The 20,657-nt window shown below is 37.0% G+C and overlaps 1 protein-coding gene across 7 annotated transcripts in view; it reads left to right on the forward strand.

Annotated features, from left to right (window-relative positions):
- FMN1 (formin 1) overlaps positions 1–20,657 on the forward strand; it is a 439,238-nt gene that overhangs the window by 374,580 nt on the left and 44,001 nt on the right. The window contains exon 18 of one of the 7 annotated variants that reach the window (XM_077127366.1): positions 19,935–20,099. The exons of the other annotated variants lie outside the window; for them this stretch is intronic. Coding sequence (XP_076983481.1) covers positions 19,935–19,951 — 17 coding nt within the window. The 3' untranslated portion in view covers positions 19,952–20,099. Of the gene's footprint in view, positions 1–19,934; positions 20,100–20,657 lie in introns of those variants that run through there. 7 annotated transcript variants of the gene reach the window in all.

Here is a 20,657-nt window from a genome sequence, read left to right on the forward strand (position 1 = left end):
TTACTGCTGCTGGGAATGTGAAATGGTCCAGTTCCCGTGGAAGACATTTTAGCAGTTCATCAGGAAGCAAAGTATTGAATTGCCACATCATTCAGCATCTCACTATTGGTTATAAACCAAGAGAAACTGAAAGCACTTCTTGAACAGACATGAGCACATGAACGGTCATAGAGGCATTATTCACAGTTGCCAAAAGATGGAAGCAACCCAAGCCCCCATCAGCTGATTAATGGATAAACAAAGTGTAGTATATACAGACAATAGAATATAACCCAGCAGTAAGAAGGAACTAAGCCTTGATACATGGGACAACATAGATGAACCTTTGTGACATTATATTAAGTAAAATAAGACAGACACAATAGGGGAAATATTGTGTGATCTCACTAATATGAACTAATTACATTAAGCAAACTCATTAGAGTTAAAATCTAAAATATAGGTTACCAGGAGATATAATGTAGGTAGAGAATGGGGGGGGGGGGGGGGCGGATGCTTAGTGTGTATAGAATTTCTAATTAGGTTGTTTGTAAATGTTTGAAAATGGACAGTGGTGATGGTAGCACATTATTGTCAGTGTGATTAACAGTGCTGAATTATGTATGTGAATATGGTTCAGAGAGGAAGTTTTAAGTCCTGTATGTTACCAGAAGGAAAGTTAGAGGATTAAACAGGGGACTTATGATACAATGAACTCTTATGTGGGTGATGACTGTGGTTAATAGTACAAGTTCAAGTTTTTTTCGTGAATTATAACAAATGTATGTCACTACAACAAGGTGTTAATAACAGGGTGGTTTACGAGAAAAAGTATACCTAATGCAAACTGCACACTATAGCTAACAGTAATATTTTAATATTCTTTCATCAATTGCAACAAAGGTAGAACACCAATGCAAAGTGAAAGCAATAGGGAGTATTTAAGAATGTTGTCACTTTTACGTGACTTTCATGTTAACCTACAACTTCTCTATTTAAAAAAATAATAATTAAAAAAAAATCATTATTAGGGCAGGTCATGGTCACTCAGTGACAGAGTTCTCACCTGCCATGCCTAGAGACCTGTCTTCGATTCCCAGTGCCTGCCCATGTAAGGAAAACATTATGTAGTGAAAGAAACCAGTATAGTAGTATAAAATGCAAATACAGTTAAATCAGTCCAGGCGATTGGTGGTTGTGGAGGGCTGAGAAAGAATAGAGGGATTGAGAGGTAACTGCTGAGAGTGTATAATTTTTCCTTTAGGAGTAATGAAAATGTTCTAAAGTTGGTTATAGTAATGAATGCACAACTCAGTGATTATACTAAAAGGCATGGGTATACACTTTGGATGGACTGTATGTGTGTGAATATATCTCGTTGAAATTGCTTCTTAAAAAATAATCAGGGAGGGGCCAAGATGGCATCTTAGCAATGTGTGTGTTTTAGTTTGTCCTCCAGAACAACTACTAAATAACCAGAAACAGTACCGAACAGCTCCCGGAGCCACGTCAGTGACCAGACACACAGTGTACCCCAGTCGGGACCAGCTGGACCATTCCCCAAGCCATGGTGCCCGGCACCCTTCCCCCACAGGCGGCTTCCCAGAGGGAAAGGAAAGAGACTCTAAATCTGATCAAGGCAGAGGTCGCTCACTGGGCTCATGGAAAAAGAGGAAAGGGGAGGAAATGGAGGCTTTAGTGGCTGTGTCTCTACAGAGACTTGGCAGCCTCTGGATTCAGCGGCGGGACTTCTCAGGCTGCAACTGCTCCAGGCATAGGCAGAAACGGGCTGCTTTCAGGGCTGTCTCCCACCTGTGCCTTCCCCAGGAGAGGGGTGAAGCCCAGCTCAGGTGGAATCCCTCCATCAAGAAACTCAGACCCCAGGGCTTGGCAATTTGAAGCCATTAAAAACAGCCTACAACCTCTCCTCCATCTCCACCACGCCCCCAGCAGGGAGAGTCTTCCAAAGTGAAAAGAGCTGCAACATCTTTTGCTGGTGTGACCCGCAGGCAGACGCGCCACATACTGGGCAGGATAAGAAAAACAGAGCCCAGAGACGTCACAGGAAAGTCTTTTTTTTTTTTCTTAACATGGGAAGGCACCGGGAATCAAACCCGGGTCCTCGGGCATGGCAGGCAAGCACTCTTACCTGCTGAGCCACTGTGGCCCGCCCCACAGGAAAGTCTTTTAACCTGCTGGGTCTCACCCTCAGAGAAAACTGATGCAGGTGACTCCTTGCCCTGATAGGAGGCCAGTTTAGTCCGGGAAAACCCGGCTCGAGTCTATAATACCTACGTAGACCCTCCTAAGGGTGGGGAGGGAAAAGACACCATACAAGCAGGGCAAGAAACAAGAAAACAAGAACTGAAAAATTATCCTCTGTTAAACAAAACCTAAGCTAGAGGTCCAGAAAAAGCTGAACTGAAGGTCAAAGAACAGATAGACCACAAATTCATCTAGCAAGAAAACCCTAGGTAAGAGAAGTGAAATTAATCTCCAGAATAAACTAATTAAGGTAATTAAATGCCTAGACGCCAGCAAAAAAATAACAAATCACACCAGGAAAATTGAAGATATGGCCCAGTCAAAGGAACAAACCAATAGTTCAAACAAGATAGAAGAGCTGAAACAACTAATTCAGAATATATGAACAGACATGGAAAACCTCATCAAAAACCAAATCAATGAATTGAGGGAGGATATGAAGAAGGCAAGAAATGAACAAAAAGAAGAAATGGAAAGTCTGAAAAAACAAATCACGGAACTTATGGGGATGAAAGATACAGTAGAAAAGATGAAAAAACAATGGAAACCTACAATGGTAGATTTCAAGAGACAGAGGTTAGGATTAGTGAACTGGAGGACAGAACCTCTGAAATCTGACAAGATACAGAAACTATAGGGAAAAAAATGGAAAAATATAAGCAGGGACTCAGGGAACTGAATGATAATATGAAGTGCACAAATATATGTGTTGTGGGGGTCCTGGAAGGAAAAGAGAAGGGAAAAGGAGGAGAAAAACTAATGGGAGAAATTATCACTGAAAATTTCCCAACTCTTATGAAAGACCTAAAATTACAGATCCAAGAAGTGCAGCGTACCCCAAAGAGAATAGATCCAAATAGACGTTCTCCAAGACACGTACTAGTCAGAATGTCAGAGGTCAAAGAGAAAGAGAGGATCTTGAAAGCAGCAAGAGAAAAGGAATCCATCACATATAAGGGAAACCCAATAAGTCTATATGGAGATTTCTCAGCAGAAATCATGGAGGCGAGAAGACAGTGGGATGATATATTTAAATTCTAAAAGAGAAAAACTGCCAACCAGGAATCCTATACCCAGCAAAACTGTCCTTCAAAAATGAGGGAGAAATTAAAACATTTTCAGACAAAAAATCACTGAGAGAATTTGTGACCAAGAGACCAGCTCTGCAAGAAATACTAAAGGGAGCACTAGAGACAGATATGAAAAGACAGGAGAGAGAGGTGTGGAGAAGAGTGTAGAAAGAAGGAAAATTAGATATGACATACAAAATACCAAAGGCAAAATGGTAGAGGAAAGTACTACCCAAACAGTAATAACACTAAATGTTAATGGATTGAACTCCCCACTCAAAAGACATAGACTGGCAGAATGGATTAAAAAACAGGATCCTTCTATATGCTGTCTACAGGAAACACATCTTAGGCCCAAAGATAAACATAGGTTGAAAGTGAAAGGTTGGGAAAAGATATTTCATGCAAATAACAGCCAGAAAAGAGCTGGAGTAGCTATACTAATATCCAACAAATTAGACTTCAAATGTAAAACAGTTAAGAGAGACAAAGAAGGATACTATGTACTAATAAAAGGAACAATTCAACATGAAGACATAACAATCATAAATATTTATGCACCGAACCAGAATGCCCCAAAATATATGAGGCAAACACTGCAAATACTGAAAAGGGAAATAGACACATCTACCATAATAGTTGAAGACTTCAATTCCCCGCTCTCATCAATGGACAGAACATCTAGACAGAGGATCAATAAAGAAACAGAGAATTTGAATATTACAATAAATGAGCTAGACTTAACAGACATTTATATGACAGTACACCCCACAACAGCAGGATACACCTTTTTCTCAAGTGCTCATAGATCATTCTCAAAGATAGACCATATGTTGGGTCACAAAGCAAGTCTCAACAAATTTAAAAAGACTGAAATCATACAAAACACTTTCTCAGATCATAAGGGAATGAAGTTGAAAATCAATAATAGGCAAAGCGCCAGAAAATTCACAAATATGTGGAGGTTCAGCAACACACTCTTAAACAACCAGTGGGTCAAGGAAGAAATTACAAGAGAAATCAGTAAATATCTCGAGGCAAATGAAAATGAAAATACAACATACCAAAACTTATGGGACACAGCAAAGGCAGTGCTAAGAGGGAAATTTATTGCCCTAAATACCTATATCAATAAAGAAGAAAGGGCAAAAATTTGGGAATTAACTATCCACTTGGAAGAACTGGAGAAAGAACAGTAAACTAACCCCAAAGCAAGCAAAAGGAAAGAAATAACAAGGATTAGAGCAGAAATAAATGAAATTGAGAACAAGAAAACAATTGAGAAAATCAATAAAACCAGAAGTTGGTTCTGAGAAAATCAATAAGATGATGGGCCCTTAGCAAGATTGACAAAAAAGAAGAAGAAAGAGGATGCAAATAAATAAGATCAGAAATGGAAGAGGAGACATAACCACTGACCCCACAGAAATAAAGGAGGTAATAACAGGATACTATAAACAACTTTATGCAAATAAATACAACAATGCAGATGAAATGGACAACTTCCTAGAAAGGCATGAACAACGAACTTTGACTCGAGAAGAAATAGATGATCTCAACAAACCAATCACAAATAAAGAAATTGAATCAGTCATCAAAAAGCTTCCCAAAAAGAGAAGTCCAGGACCAGACGGCTTCACATGTGAATTCTACCAAACATTCCAGAAAGAATTAGTACCAATCCTGCTCAAACTCTTCAAAAAATTGAAGTAGAGGGAAAGCTACCTAATTCATTTTATGAAGCCAACATCACCCTCATACCAAAGCCAAGCAAAGATATTACTAAAAAAGAGAACTACAGACCAATCTCTCTAATGAATATAGATGCAAAAATCCTCAACAAAATTCTAGCAAATCGAATCCAGCAACACATTAAAAGAATTATACATCATGACCAAGTAGGATTCATCCCAGGTATGCAAGGACGATTCAACATAAGAAAATCAATTAATGTAATACACCATATCAACAAATCAAAGCAGAAAAATCACATGATCATCTCAATTGATGCAGAGAAGGCATTTGGCAAAATTCAACATCCTTTCCTATTGAAAACACTTCAAAGGATAGGCATACAAGGGAATTTCCTTAAAATGATAAAGGGAATATATGAAAAACGCACAGCTAGTATCGTCCTCAATGGGAAAAACTGAAAACTTTCCCCCTAAGATCAGGAACAAGACAAGGATGTCCACTATCACCACTGTTATTCAACATTGTGTTGGAAGTTCTAGCCAGAGCAATTAGACAAGAAAAAGAAATACAAGGCATCAAAATTGGAAAGGAAGAAGTAAAACTGTCACTGTTTGCAGATGATGTAATACTATATGTCGAAAACTCTGAAAAATCCACAGCAAAACTACTAGAGCTAATAAACAAGTACAGCAAAGTGGCAGGTTACAAGATCAACATTCAAAAATCTGTAGTGTTTCTATACACTAGTAATAAACAATCTGAGGGGGAAATCAAGAAACAAATTCCATTTACAATTACAACTAAAAGAATAAAATACTTAGGAATAAATTTAACTAAAGAGACAAAAGACCTATACAAGGAAAACTACTAAGAACTGTTAAAAGAAATCACAGAAGACCTAAATAGATGGAAGGGCATACCGTGTTCATGGATTGGAAGACTAAATGTAGTTAAGATGTCAATTCTACCTAAATTGATTTACAGATTCAACGCAATACCAATCAAAGTCCCAACAACTTACTTTTCAGAAATAGAAAAACCAATAAGCAAATTTATCTAGAAGTGCAGGGTGCCCTGAATTGCTAAAAGTATCTTGAGGAAAAAAAGCAAAGCTGAAGGTCTCATGCTGCCTGACTTTAAGGCATATTAGGAAGCCACAGTGGTCAAAACAGCATGGTACTGGCATAAAGATAGATGTATTGACCAAAGGAATCGAATAGAGTGTTCAGATATAGACCCTCTCATCTATGGACATTCGATCTTTGATAAGGCAGTCAAGCCAATTCACCTGGGACAGAACAGTCTTTTCAATAAATGGTGCCTAGAGAACTGGATATCCATATGCAAAAGAATGAAAGAGGACCCGTATCTCACACCCTATACAAAAGTTAACTCAAAATAGATCAAAGGTCTAAACATCACATCTAAGACCATAAAACAGTTAGAGGAAAATGTAGGGAAATATCTTATAAATCTTATAATTGGAGGCGGTTTTATAGACCTTACACCTAAAGCAAGAGCACTGAAGAAAGAAAGAAAGAAATAGGAGCTCCTCAAAATTAAACACTTTTATGCATCAAAGAACTTCATCAAGAAAGTAAAAAGACAGCCTACACAATGGGAGACAATATTTGGAAATGACATAACAGATAAAGGTCTAGTATCCAGAATTTATAAAGAGATTGTTCAACTCAACAAATTACAAAATGGGAAAAAGACTTGAACAGACACTTCTCAGAAGAGGAAATACAAGTGGCCAAAAGGCACATGAAGAGATGCTCAACATCCCTGGCCATCAGAGAAATGCAAATCAAAACCACAATGAGATATCATCTCACACCAACCAGAATGGCCATTATCAACAAAACAGAAAATGACAAATGCTGGAGAGGATGTGGAGAAAGAGGCACACTTATTCACTGTTGGTGGGAATGTGAAATGGTGCAACCACTGTGGAAGGCAGTTTGGCGGTTCCTCAAAAAGCTGAATATAGAATTGCCATATGACCCAGCAATATCATTGCTAGGTATCTACTCTGAGGACATAAGGGCAAAGACACAAACAGACATTTGCACACCAATGTTTATAGCAGCATTATTTACAATTGCAAGGAGATGGAAACAGCCAAAATGTCCATCAACAGACGAGTGACTAAACAAACTATGGTACATACATACGATGGAATATTATGCAGCTTTAAGACAGAATAAACTTATGAAGTATGTAACAACATGGATGGACCTTGAGGACATTATGCTGAGTGAGACTAGCCAAAAAATAAAGGACAAATACTGTATGGTCTCATTGATATGAACTGACATTAGTGAATAAACTTGGAATATTTTGTTCATAACAGAGACCATCAGGAAATAGAAATAGGGTAAGAAATTGGGTACTTGGAGCTGAAGGGATACAGACTGTGCAACAGGACTGGATACAAAAACTCAGAAATGGGCAGCACAATACTACCTAACTGTAATATAATTATGTTAAAACATTGAATGAAGCTGCATGTGAGAATGATAGAGGGAGGAGGGCTGGGGACATAAATGAAATCAGAAAGAAAGATAGATGTTAAAGATTGAGATGGTATAATCTAGGAATGCCTAGAGTGTATAATAACAGTGAAATGTACAAGGTACAATTTAAAAAATATTTTTGCATGAGGAAGAACAAAGGATTGTCATTATTGCAGGGTACTGAAAGTACTGAAAATAGATGATAATATTTTAAAATGTCACCTTCTGTGTGAGACTAAAGCAAAAAAATGTTTATCTGTTACAAAATTAATATTTTGACTAGTGCATTTCCTAATATAACTTATGTAGATAGTTTGATTGAACGCCATAAGTACTTGGAATCTCAGGTAGGACATGAGATTTTGTTGGTTTGTCCAGAGTGATGCCCCAATGAATCCCAGAGTGATTCGATCAGTGAGGGAAAAGTATCTGCAAAGCCCCCTTCGGGGAGTGGTGAGAACGGGGAGAAATTCAACTTCCCCAAGTTGAATTCTTGATATTCTCACAAGCAGTGTGGACAACCAAAGCTATAGGCAGAGCCCCCAGTCTTGGGGTTTGTTCATATGAAACTTAATCCCGCAAAGGATAGGTCAAGTCTACTTAAAATTTAGGCCTAAGAGTCGCCCCCAAGAGAGCCCCCTTTGTTGCCCAGATGTGGCCCCTCTCTCCAGCCAACACAACGAGCAGTCTCACCACCCTACCCCTCTCTACGTGGGACATGACTCCCAGGGGTGTGGACCTTCCTGGCAACGTGGGACAGAGATCTTGGAATGAGCGGAGACTCAGCATCAAGGGATTGAGAAAAAACCTAGAATGAGCTGAGACTTAGCATCAAGGGATTGAAAAAACCTTCTCGACCAAAAGGGGGAAGAGGGAAATGAGACAAAGTGTCAATGGCTGAGAGATTCCAAACAGAGTCAAGAGGAGGTTATCCTGGAGGTTATTCTTATGCATTAAGTAGGTATCACCTTGTTATCCAAGATGTAATGGAGAGGCTGGAGGGAACTGCCTGAAAATGTAGAGCTGTGTTCCAGTAGCCATGTTTCTTGATGATGATTGCATAATGATATAGCTTTCACAATGTGACTGTGAAAACCTTGTGTCTGATGCTCCTTTTATCTATCTTGTCAACAGATGAGTAGAATATATGGAATAAAAATAAATAATAGGAAGAACAAATGTTAAAATAAATTTAGTTTGAAATGCTAGTTGTCAATGAAAGCGAGGGGTAAGGGGTATGGTATGTAAAAATTTTTTCCCCCGTTTTTGTTTTGTTTTTCTGTTGTCTTTTTATGTCTTTTTCTGAATTGATGCAAATGTGTGGGAAATGATCATGATGATGAATATGCAGCTATGTGATGATATTGTGAATTGCTGAGTGTATGTGTTGGGAATGTTTGTGCTTCTTGTAATTTTCTTTTTTTTTTTAATTAATAAAAATTTTTTAATCAGCTTTTTAAAATTGCTATTTAAAAAATCATAGTCTCTCATGAGTATCCCATGCTAAATTTAATTTAAAATGATCGATAACCATTGTTTATCGATCATTTTAGTGTGAAGGTGTGGAGCAACTGGTATTTTCCTACAATGTAGATGGGAATGCCTAATGGTACAGATAGTTTGATAAATCTACCTTTGAGTCAACATCTGTTAGACATTTACTCAAACATAAACACTTGTGTGCAAATGTCCATTGCAACTTTATTCATAATAGGCAAAAATGAAGACAACGCAGATGATCATCAGTTGATGAATGAATAAACCAATGTTTGGATATCCATATAGGGAAATATTCCTCAGCAATAAAAAGGAAGATGTACTAATACGTCATATGATGAATCTCAAAAGCATGATACTAAGTGAAAGAAGCCAGATACACAAGGCTATGTGGTGTATGATCTAATTTATATGAAATTCTAGTAAAAGCAAAGTAATAGTGACAGAAAACATATCAGGGACCAGGTACAAAGTTAGGGTATTGAACGCAGGAGACGCAGGGACTTTTGAGGGTAAAGGAAGTATTCTGTACCTTGACTGTGGTTGTGGTTGCATTACTCTATAGCTGTCAAACTCATCTAATTGTACACTTAAAATGGGTGAATTTTATTGTATATAAATTGTAATTCAATAAGCTAATTTAAAAAACAAAATTTCAATCATGGTAGTTACCTTGAAGCCAAGGGTTGTTCTGTGTGTAATCCGTATTAATAACCTCCATATGATTATTGGCTTTTAGCCTAGAAGTTAGTTGTCAGTCTTAATCTGCTGTCCCCATTGTACTTGCCTTACTTTTGAGTCCTAGGGACTAGAAACAGCCCCATCCATCACTGGTGAGTAGAACACCTAGCAAGTTATTTTGACCATCCAGAGTTCAGAACTGTAGTTAATCCAGAAGGAGAGAGAGCAGATATGATCCGTAGGGCTCACCTACATTGCCAAGAGCTACAAATACAACCTGTCTGTGGCTTTAGCAGGCACATACAAGAATATCTTGCCAGGGAACATAAGGGTAATCATGAGGTTCTAGAAGATGACTCCAAAACAACAAAAAAGCATGTATCATTATGCTACTCATTTCCTGGCTTTTGGAAGAAGATGGTTGGAGAGTTAATTATCATGTCATTATAGTATACAGTTCCTCATATATGCTTGCTATCATTTTCTGTCTTGTTAGAAAATGCCTTTAATTATATAGAGATGTTATCAAAAATTTCAGAAGTTGACCTCTGTTTCAAGATGACAGACAGAGCACATGCAACAGCTTTCCCCTCCTGCTCTAAATCCTTAAGAATGATAAAAAAGGTTTTTTCAGTCCATAAATGCCCTGGAAATTAAGAAAGGGAGTCCTTTATGGACCAGAAACTGTAAGGAATCCATGCAATACGTAAGGTAAACAATATCAGCATGAAGACAGAAACCACACACAAGATGCTTTTAGTGAGTATACTGTCGAAAAAGGTAGAGCTTACTCTAAGATTGATCCCTGCCTGAAGGAAAGAGGTCCTGGAAGCAGGAGGGGTCCCAGGTGATTTGTGATGCATCTTGGCAGGAGCAACCTGATGAATTGCCCCTGCACTGCCTACCTCTTGGGTGGGGAGAGAGAGCAATGCTTTGGGTAGCTGATCATATATCAGGATATGAAGGATAGTACCCTGCCCAGTGAGTCATTCTGCCCCAACCTCTACTTGCCCCCAAACAGCTAGAATACTACAAGCTGTAGTATAACCTCCCAACTCCTACACCCAATGAAGATACTCAAATACAAAGATTTGTTCACATTTAAGGAATGCCTACAAACTCAACCAATAGATCTTACACCAGAGGAATGCAAGAATCTAGTAGAGATCATAGAAATGAAAATTTGCGTTGTTGAAATGAAAAATACCTTTTAATAGGATGAATAGTAAAATATAAACATCACTGAAAAGCAAACTCAGGGGCAAAAAGTTCGATCAAGTTAAGGAACTCTTCCAGAACAAAGTGTAAATGGAGAAAAAAAAATATGAAGAAATGAAGTGATGTAGAAAATAGATTGAGGAATTTCAACATCTATTTAATACAATTAAAGAAATAATACAATATTTTTTCCTAGAAATGAAGAATGACAATTCATCTTTTATTGAAAAAGCCTTTGAGTGTAATGCAAGATAAAAGCATACGTGTATACACTCTTTAATCGTTATGATGAACTTGAAGAAATCAAGGATTTAGAAAAATTATGAGAGCTAGAGGAGAGATTTCTCAGCTGCAATACTAGGAATAAGACAATGGAATGCTAATTTTAAAATTCTGAGGGAAAAAAATTTTGAACTTAGAGTTCTATATTTAACCAAACTGTCATTAAAATAAAAGAACCTTGAGTTCCTTTCAAGGTTGTATTCCTCCAATAAGAAAATGACTCAAGGAAGTAGAATGGCAAAAGGTGTAACAAGCAAAGAGATTAATAAAATAATGGCTAAATCTATGTGTGAAATTATGTATAAATCTACATAGTTGAAAAATTTTTTGATAATCTGAAACAATAATTAAAATTACAGAGGATATCAGCATGGGATGTGGCAAGGGGGATAAAGGAAAAACAGTCCATCTTATATTTTTCAGGGTTAGGGTGTAGATATGTAATTAACTTTAGATACTCAAGAATTATGGATGTTTGTGTTATGGGTGATGAAATTTGAAAGTATTCACTAGTCAGAAAGATAGAATTTATAAAAAACCAGTGAAGGCTTGGGGTACAAGGGTATTTCTGTGGTAGAATGCTCACCTTCCATGTGGAGACCTGGGTTCAATTCCCAGACCATGCACCCAAATAAAACCAAAAACCAAAACAGCAACCTGTGGAAGCTTAATCTAACTCAAACTGTCTGGTAGATCATTTAGACAACCCAAACATAGGGAGCCTAGAATAAGAATGAGACCCTTTAATCCTGTATAGCTTAATAGTAATGCCTGGATACATCCCAGAGTGTATTAAGCAGATAATCAAAAAGAATTGGCAAAGTCCCTTGAGTGATGGAAGAAAAATTATGGAACTATTAAACTTTACCACTGGGGAAACCCTGGATACTGTGTCAAACATTAGAGATACCCAACTCAGTAGGCCAAGCCCTTGATCTTGAAGCTTGCTATTGTGAAGCTTCTATAGGTAGCAGAGAAGTTTAGCCTACCTATAGGTATGCCTAAGAGTCACCTCCAGAGGACCTCTTTTGCTGCTCAGATGTGGCCTTTCTCTCTAAAGCCAACTCTGCATGTGAAACCACTGCCCTCCCCACTATGTAAGACATCACATCCAGAGATGAAAGTCTCCCTGGTGGCATGGGAGATGACTCCAAGGCATGAGCCTGGCCTGGCACCATGGGTCAACAATGCCATCCTGATCAGAAAAGGGGGAAAAGAAGTGTAACAAATAAGATATCCATGACTGATAGAGATCAAATAGAGTCGAGAGGCTACATTGAAGGTCAGTCTTACGCAAGCTTCAATTAGACGTTGCTACCTATCATAACTTGGCAAACCCCAACCAAAATCATTCCTGCCAATCCTAAAGAATACCTAGGGCATTATATAAGATTCTACAAAGGTTCCATGCACTAGGGTAACTTCCAAAATCTACGCCCTCCATATGAGTCCCTGGACCAGGTAAGTCCTGAAATACAGAGGGGCCAGCCCCTCCAGAACATCAACTAGTTCCATCCTCCTATCCCATATTATTGACAGTCCCTTCCAACACGAAAAAGTTAGAATGGGCGTAGCCCAATTACCCCTAAAGAGTGGGAGAAAGTTCAGAGGTCACATGATGGAGTTATATAGAGAAGGTCAGGTTTAACAAATGAGTATGAGTGCTGAATCATTATACTGATATTTCTTTTAGGCTCCAGTACCTTAGAGCAGCTAGAAATAAAAACATTAAATTGTAGAATTGTAACCCATACCAAAGTCTGAAATCTGTTCTACAACTAATTGTTGTGATGTACTTTGAAATTTATTGCTTTTATGCATATATGTTACTTAAAGAGCAGGAGGAGATGTTATTTAAAGATAACGGAGAACATAGGATTCAACAAATGTTTGCTGAATCATTATATTGATATTTCTGTTGGTCTCCAGTGACTTGGAGCAGCTAGAAGAAAAACAAAAAAATCATGAAACTGTAACCCATACCAACCTTTAAAATCTGTTCTATACTATTTGTTAAAGGTACTTAGAAATTTATTGCTTTTTTGTATGTACGTTATATCTCACAGTAAAAAAAAAAAAAAAACAGTGAAGGAAAAATGAAATAGAAAAAAAATTGATGAATCTAACAAGAGACAGGAAAATGGGGAAAGAGGGAATGTCTAAAAGCCTGGTAAATAAAAGTACAAAATAAATATAGCGGGGTAAGTTCAAATACCTCTATAACCACAATAAAGTGGTCAGCTTTACCCAGCCAGCTGAATGTCCTAACCAGGGCATCGTGAAGGAGAGACAAATGACGCATTTAATATGAGAGGACAAGACAAAATGTCATCATTCATTATATGCATACTTTGATTATCTGTTTAAGAAATCCAGTGATGTTTGACCAGTGCTTATCCACTTCTAAAATAAGAATCCTCCTTTCACCATTCCAAGTGATTAATGATCTAAATGTAAAAAGACAAATTAAAAGCCAAGACAAAAATATAAACAGTATTACAAGAAAATGTAGGACATCCTTATGACCTTGGAGGTAATGAAGACCTTCTCTAAAACGACTCAAAAAAAAAGACCCTGAAGAAAAGTATTTATTAATTTGACACTTCAAAATTAAGCTTATAAATGAAAGACATTGTAAACAAAGTTAAAAAAACAAGCAAAAGTATGAGAAAAGATATTTGCAGATGTGTATGGCCAACGATTCGCATCAGCCATGAATATGTATATATATATATATATTTATATATATATACACATACACACACTTTTTTTAAAGAATACAATCCATGTGATGTGCAAAAATATGAAAATGTGGTAATGTCAAGTAGTGGCTATTAGGAGTATAAATGGTGCTGCCACTGTGAGGTCTACTTAATAGTCTCAACTAAAATTACGGAGGTGTCCCAGATGGGCAAGCAGGTCTAATGCTCTGTGTCTGTCTACCTTGCACATTTGCACAGGGGCCTCCACTGATGAAGTTCTGGTAGGACACATTCAACATTTAAATAGTAACTGCAGTTGAGTTTTGGGAAAGGAGTTTTGGGGAAGCATGCGTATGTGGGGAGAGGGCGGGGGAGGAGGAGAGGACTATCAGAGGGAGACTTAATCTTGTTGGAAGTGAATTTATTGGTTGTGGTTAAGGTTGGCTAAGATTTTATAGTTTTATAAGATTTTTAATAGTTTTCTTATCAGTTGTAGCTTCATGCAAAACAAGAATTTGCTTTTCACTCTGTTAAAATGACAATGTTTTCTTGGATTATTTGTTTGTTCTTAGTGAGAAAAGGTTTTTAACCATCTGAGTAAGAAAGAAAAAAAAAGACGGATTAAACTACATCTGTGTTCTTGCAGTGTGGATGCAGACAGTTGATTAGAAACTGCCCCATTGTAGGGGCTTTCAGTATATAAAATTGCTTACCCATGTTCACCTGAAATCAATATTATATTCTGGTGGTGCAGATTGTTTCATTAATTTTTTATTGCAATTGCCCACCTTAAAAGCCTGCCTGTCCTAAATAATGTTTCTTCCTTTCCTCTTTTGAGAGAAGTGATTAGAACATTAAGTGGAGCAAATTGACCTGTGCCTCAGAGATAAATAAAAGCAGAAATTACCTTGCAAAAAAAAAGGTGGGGGGCAGGGGGGACTTTATCGGTCATGCTTAATATTTTCGTAAGGAGAATACATTTCTATATTTCCTAAAGTAATTTAAAGATGAATTTTTCAAATTCTCTGAAAGTGGACATTTTATTATTAATTGTAGGATGTCCAGAATTAGCGGGCCTCTCTTAGCAGTTAAAAGAAAAAGTAGCCCGGGTGTTAATACTAAGGTTCCATCTTGAATCCAGTGTTTATGTGATGGTGAATCTCTGTTATGGTGTTCACTTGCCGCAATAGGAAGAGTTTTTAGATGAGAATAAAGTTTATAAATGCCCTTCAGATCGCGTTGATGGATTTTGGTTGGAAGTTGTCTGCGTTTATCTTAGCCATATCAATTTAAAATGTTTAAAGGTCTGTAATTTTTTTGTTTAACACTGATGTGGTTGGACTGATTATTTAGTCCACAATTGCGGATGGCAGAGTATTAAAAAGTACATCAAAGGCAGATTATTCTCTCCAGTCCTGTTTCAAATATGAGGAAAATGGTAGGTTATGCACTTAAATTTTTGACATCATTATTTAAATGGCATTAAACCAACCATAAAATAATTGCCAATAATAACAGCATTGTTATGCTAAGCTTTTGTACATGACTATGAGTCATTTTTCTCCACTCAAATTGAGACACTTTTTTTTTTCCCCCAAGTTAAGTCCCAAATACCTAACTTTTGGCTATATTTTCCTCCTGCTTGGCCTTTTTTTTTTTTCCATCAGTCATTATATTTCTTTAGGAACCTTTTTAAAAATCTGTTTAGGCAAGGAACAAAGCTAGCAAAGAAACAGATGTATCCCATATAAAATATGCAATAAATCTTGTCCCACAAATTCTTTGCTCTGAACTTTCTGACAGAAACTGTCAAATATCCACTTTAATTCAGGTATAAAATGTTCACTCCGTGTCACGGCGCCAAACACCATATGCCAGAATGAAGTTAGTGACCAGCAATAAAAACAGCAGCATAAGCACCTTTGAAACAGTACAAGTCATCGTGGGTGAGAACGACCCATATAAATCCATGGGAATTAATCTCAGCTTTGCTACCATCCTGCTGTGTATTTACAATGAGCCTCTACTCCCACCCAGCAGAAGTAGTGATGCCTTTAAAAAAGAGAGAGAAAATAAGAGAGCCGTGTGTCCACATAATGAGCTTGCTGGTACATAGGTGGGGGGAGGTGGGTTGCGTGGATCAGAAAGCAATAGCTTTTCCTCCCCCTCCTCAGAGTTCTGGAATCCCCTTGAAGAGGGCCGATCCCAGCCTCAGCTGAAACTGTGGGTTGTTCTTCGGCTCGCGTTGTCTGGCTTCACAGATCATGTGAAATCAATCTCCCCGAAACGCAATCATAAGAAATGACTTCAGCTTCATAAATCATTGTTATCATCCCACAGGAGGAGGTAATGCTATGGTTTTTCTCCAGCAAAACATTTCAAGCCTCTGGTTTCATGTGCTTTCTTTTTAACTTTGCTTTCTGAAATCAGCTTCATGCCATTTGCACAATTAATTTCAAGCCCTTGCCTAAAGGAGACGGGTGGCACTTCTCTAATCTGCCTAATATTTGAACATTTCCTCCTCTTTCAGGTTTCGAGGGAGACCCACCTCCTACTTAGATGTTTGTGTTTGTGTGCGTCTTGTCATACTCAGATGCCTCACACTTGGGTCCAGGAATATACTGACCCTCGATATTTTTTCCTATTGAGGATACTGTATCTTATATTTATTTTCCAAACGTAGTACAGGTATATTGGGTTTAAGCATATTGGAAAGGAATTTTAAGTTATTTGGCAGTACTGCACACTATTTTAAGACTTTTACCCATCTAAAACATTTCCCTACTAAGCCATGGAAGAGAAACACTAAAGGATAAAGCGATGGGATTTTTCAAGTTAAGTTAAAAGAAGATAATTTGCTTTTTTTATATTTGATAACAATCTAATAGTCCTTTATAATTAAACATTTTTTCCTACAAGATCTCATTTAAGAAATACTGCAAGAAAGTTATTTTGAAATGTTATCTTTGGTTTCTAGAAAATTATTTTGTTTTAGTTGAAGCTTTATACCCACTTTGAAATAAAGGCTTTATTTCTTGAAAGTTATTTTCAATTGATTATAATACTATATTATAGGAAACTAAAGTACCCATCTTTCTTTGTCTTAAAAAAAATAACAGAAAATCTTTTCCATAATTTCATTCCTTTAATGACCTTGACAGAACAGTTTTCTATGTGAAACTGCATTTTGACACTAAAGTGTATAGAAGCACAGCATGTATATTACTTGATTTTCTCCTTATAAAATTATTCATTTCAAAGTTGACTTCTGCCTTGATATGTAAAATGAAAAAGCAAGAAGCTGAATTATATATTCAGCATGATTTCAACCATGCAAAAAGAAATGCACAATTGTGTATATGACTATCAATATGCCTAACACTTAAGAAAATAAAAAAATAATAGAAGCTATCAGAGAAAGCCTTATGCAAAAAAAATTTTTCTCAAGTATCCGAATGTTTTACAATAAGAATTTATTGCATGTAAAATCCAGGTAAAAATAAAGTTTCATTTTAAAAGGGGGCGAGGGGAAAGGTGAGCCATTATCATTTTCATTCTAATTGCATCGATTTTTGACTTGTTACCACTGCAGGATGTTTATTCAATGTTTGTACGAATTTCTCTTCAACGAAAGGTTTTTCTAGAAGAAGGTGCCGGTTGGTGCTGAAAGGTGACCTGAAATTCAGTTAACTCCCCATCAGCCCTTCAGCCCCACAAACTTCCAAGCAGTGTGGTCACTTTTGAAACCGTCTCCTTTCTTGGTTTCTTTTTACTGGCTGTGACGGTGATCACCGTGCACACAGTCCTCCTGAGTGTGTTCTACTGGCAGAGCAGATGAGATGTGCTTTCATGTGGACAATGACTTCAGCATCTTCTTGAGGAAGCTGAGGTGTCCTGATATTCTTCCTCTCTTGGAAGCATCTCTCAAGAAAGATTGTTCGCTGGCTTCACTGTGCGCAGACACACTTAACAACATCATAACTACTAAAGTTATGGCAGTTCTTCTGTAGCATTTATAGTGGTCCTGCTGAAACCCCCAGCTATGGCGAATCCTTGGCCATATGAAAGAAAAGTAGATATGAAAGTATTTCGGTGTTCAAATCAATAGCATGTACCAGGGAAGGTGGACTTTTTTCACTTACTATCCCCTGTAAGTCCAGTGTCCTGAGTATACTTCTTCACCATTGCTCATGTTCTAAAAGACAATTGAGGGCGGGCAACGGTGGCCCAGTGACAGAGTTCTCGCCTGCTGTGCTGGAAATCCAGGTTCGATTCCTGCTGCCTGCTCATGTAAAAAAAAGAAAGAAGACAATTGGTTCAAGGATAGCAGTGGGTGTTCCAGGATTATTTACAGGAACTTCTAGTAGTCCATTCATTCATATGACTGAACATCTGAACACTCATTTTTCCAGAGAGAAAGCTTCAATTACTTAACAAATGCATTAAGTTGCAAAAATGTCAAAGGTTTAGTGTAGACAAAGCTAAATGAAGAATTATCTTGTGTTAAAGTATGGGTGCCATGTTATATTTTACCTGATATTTGAATATGCCTTTTTTACTTTTTTCATTTTTGACGAGCTAAGATCGATCTTAAACTATTAAAATCTCTGACTACGCAAAATGACTTTTAACCTGAGCTGTATTCTTTATAATATGATTAAAACTATTCTTCATATAAGATTTTTTCTGGGCAATTCATAAAAATATGTGAAATGGTTGTTTTGTAGAGGTCGTAGTATTTAACATTAGCATGTGTGTGTGTTATAAATGGAGAACTTTAAGATGGATGGCTGTCCATTTAAATTTAGCCTTATTCTTATCAATTCCTATTTTTCATTTATGAATTTTCATTTTTCTATTGCTCCACTCTGTAATAATATGACAGTTTTATAGTCATTGAAAACTAGACTGAAGTCAGGGGACTTTTTTTTGCCCACAACAGATTATGTGATCTTAAGCAAGTCGCTCACTTTCTGTGTTTCTGCTCTTGCTTGCAAACAGCATCTATTATTTGTTGGTCTGATTATAATGAATGATGCTAGTTCTTTAAAAAGCAAAAACATATTTTTTAAAAAATATCAACTGGAGAGGAAGAAATAGCAACTGTAATATTTTGATATGTGACCTTATATTTTTATAGATATAGTATTTATTTCTATGATATTCATTTTAATATAATTTAAGCCATATCCATGGCTTTGTATCCCAATTTTTTTTTCACTTGTGCCCTAGCATTTTCTCATGATATTCTTTGAAAGCATGATTTGGAGCATATGGATCTACTAAGTTTTCTTCAAATCTTGAGGAATTTATTATGTTACAAGAGGAAAACAGAATGCTCAATTATTCAGATTAAGTCTGACAGGAACCCAGGAAAAGTTGAGAAACCTACTGTGATTGGACAACTAAGAATTCTTGCAGTAGTGGTGATAGTAGTGATTTTAAGAACTAACATTTACCCACCTAATGTGCCAGGTACAGTGGCTGAGCACCTTACAAATGTCTCTTTTAATTAATACAACCACAGTCTAATGTAGGTCCTATTATTACCTCTTTTACAGATTTAAAAATGAAATCTTAGCCAAGGTAAACAATGTGCCCTAGGCCAATAGTTAGAAAGTGGTGGAGCAGCTTGAAACATTGGCTCAACTTTTGTCCACGGTGTAGAACCCACGTTGCAGGGGCCTTGAAAAGACTAAATAATCTTTGTAAATCACTCAGCATTGGAACCTCACACATAGGGAGCTCTCAGGGAATGATGATGATCATCATGGCTAGGTAATTTTAAAATTTTTTTCTTAGCTCCAAAGTTCTCACGTGTAGGGCTTAATTTTATCCATTGTGCACAAGGACGAGTTGAGGTATGAAAAATCAACCAATGTCCCTAATTAACATGGGTAATCATTGGAGGCACCAGTATGGGAAACCCAAAGAAGCCAGTTGGAGAGTCTTTTTCAGTTTGGTAAAGTTTGTTTAGATTCATTGAATACCATGTACTAAAATGCTATGAGTTTTTTTTTTTTTAGAAATACCCTACTTTTGAAAGCACTACCATTAAATCAAAGAGAAAAGTGAATATACAGCCTGTTACCTCTTTGCTCTTGAACCTGTGGCAAATTCAAACAAACAGATGCTTTTCCCCAGTTAATGGAACCACAAATACTGACTGTTATAAACAGTAAGTTTATAGTCTCAAATATTAAGCGTTTTGAAAACAACAAACAAACAGCAATTCAGTTCATGACTTCCTGAAATTATGCAACTTCAGGCTAATGCTAATACTAAGATAGGATGGAGATTTTGGGGGAAAGAAAACCGTCTTCCAATATTGGTATACCTGTATTTACCTCCAACTGGTTATATAGAGCCCCACAACTCTAAATCCCATTGCCTTTGGAACTGCACCAAGATAAATGTTGAAAGAAAATGGAGACAGTCCTCTTTTTAAAATCTAGCTGCTTTGTAATTCTTCATATTTCCTAAATTATTATTCATCTAGTACATCTGCTCCCAGAATAGTGAGACTACAGAGTTCACTACCCCTACATGACCCCTGAAAAAATTCTAAAACCTTATAGAAGGTTACCGTTTCCCTCACCGTGGGAAATGAGATGCCTAGGAGACAGGGTGGATGTTATAGGGAACATGGATTATGTATAATTATTTTCTATGTGCAAATCATATTTTTATAAATATGCTAGTTTAGAAATATCTGTGAAAACTAACTATGAAAAAAATATTTTTTTACA

Source organism: Tamandua tetradactyla, chromosome 14, assembly GCF_023851605.1.
Source record: "Tamandua tetradactyla isolate mTamTet1 chromosome 14, mTamTet1.pri, whole genome shotgun sequence".
Lineage (NCBI taxonomy): Eukaryota > Metazoa > Chordata > Mammalia > Pilosa > Myrmecophagidae > Tamandua > Tamandua tetradactyla.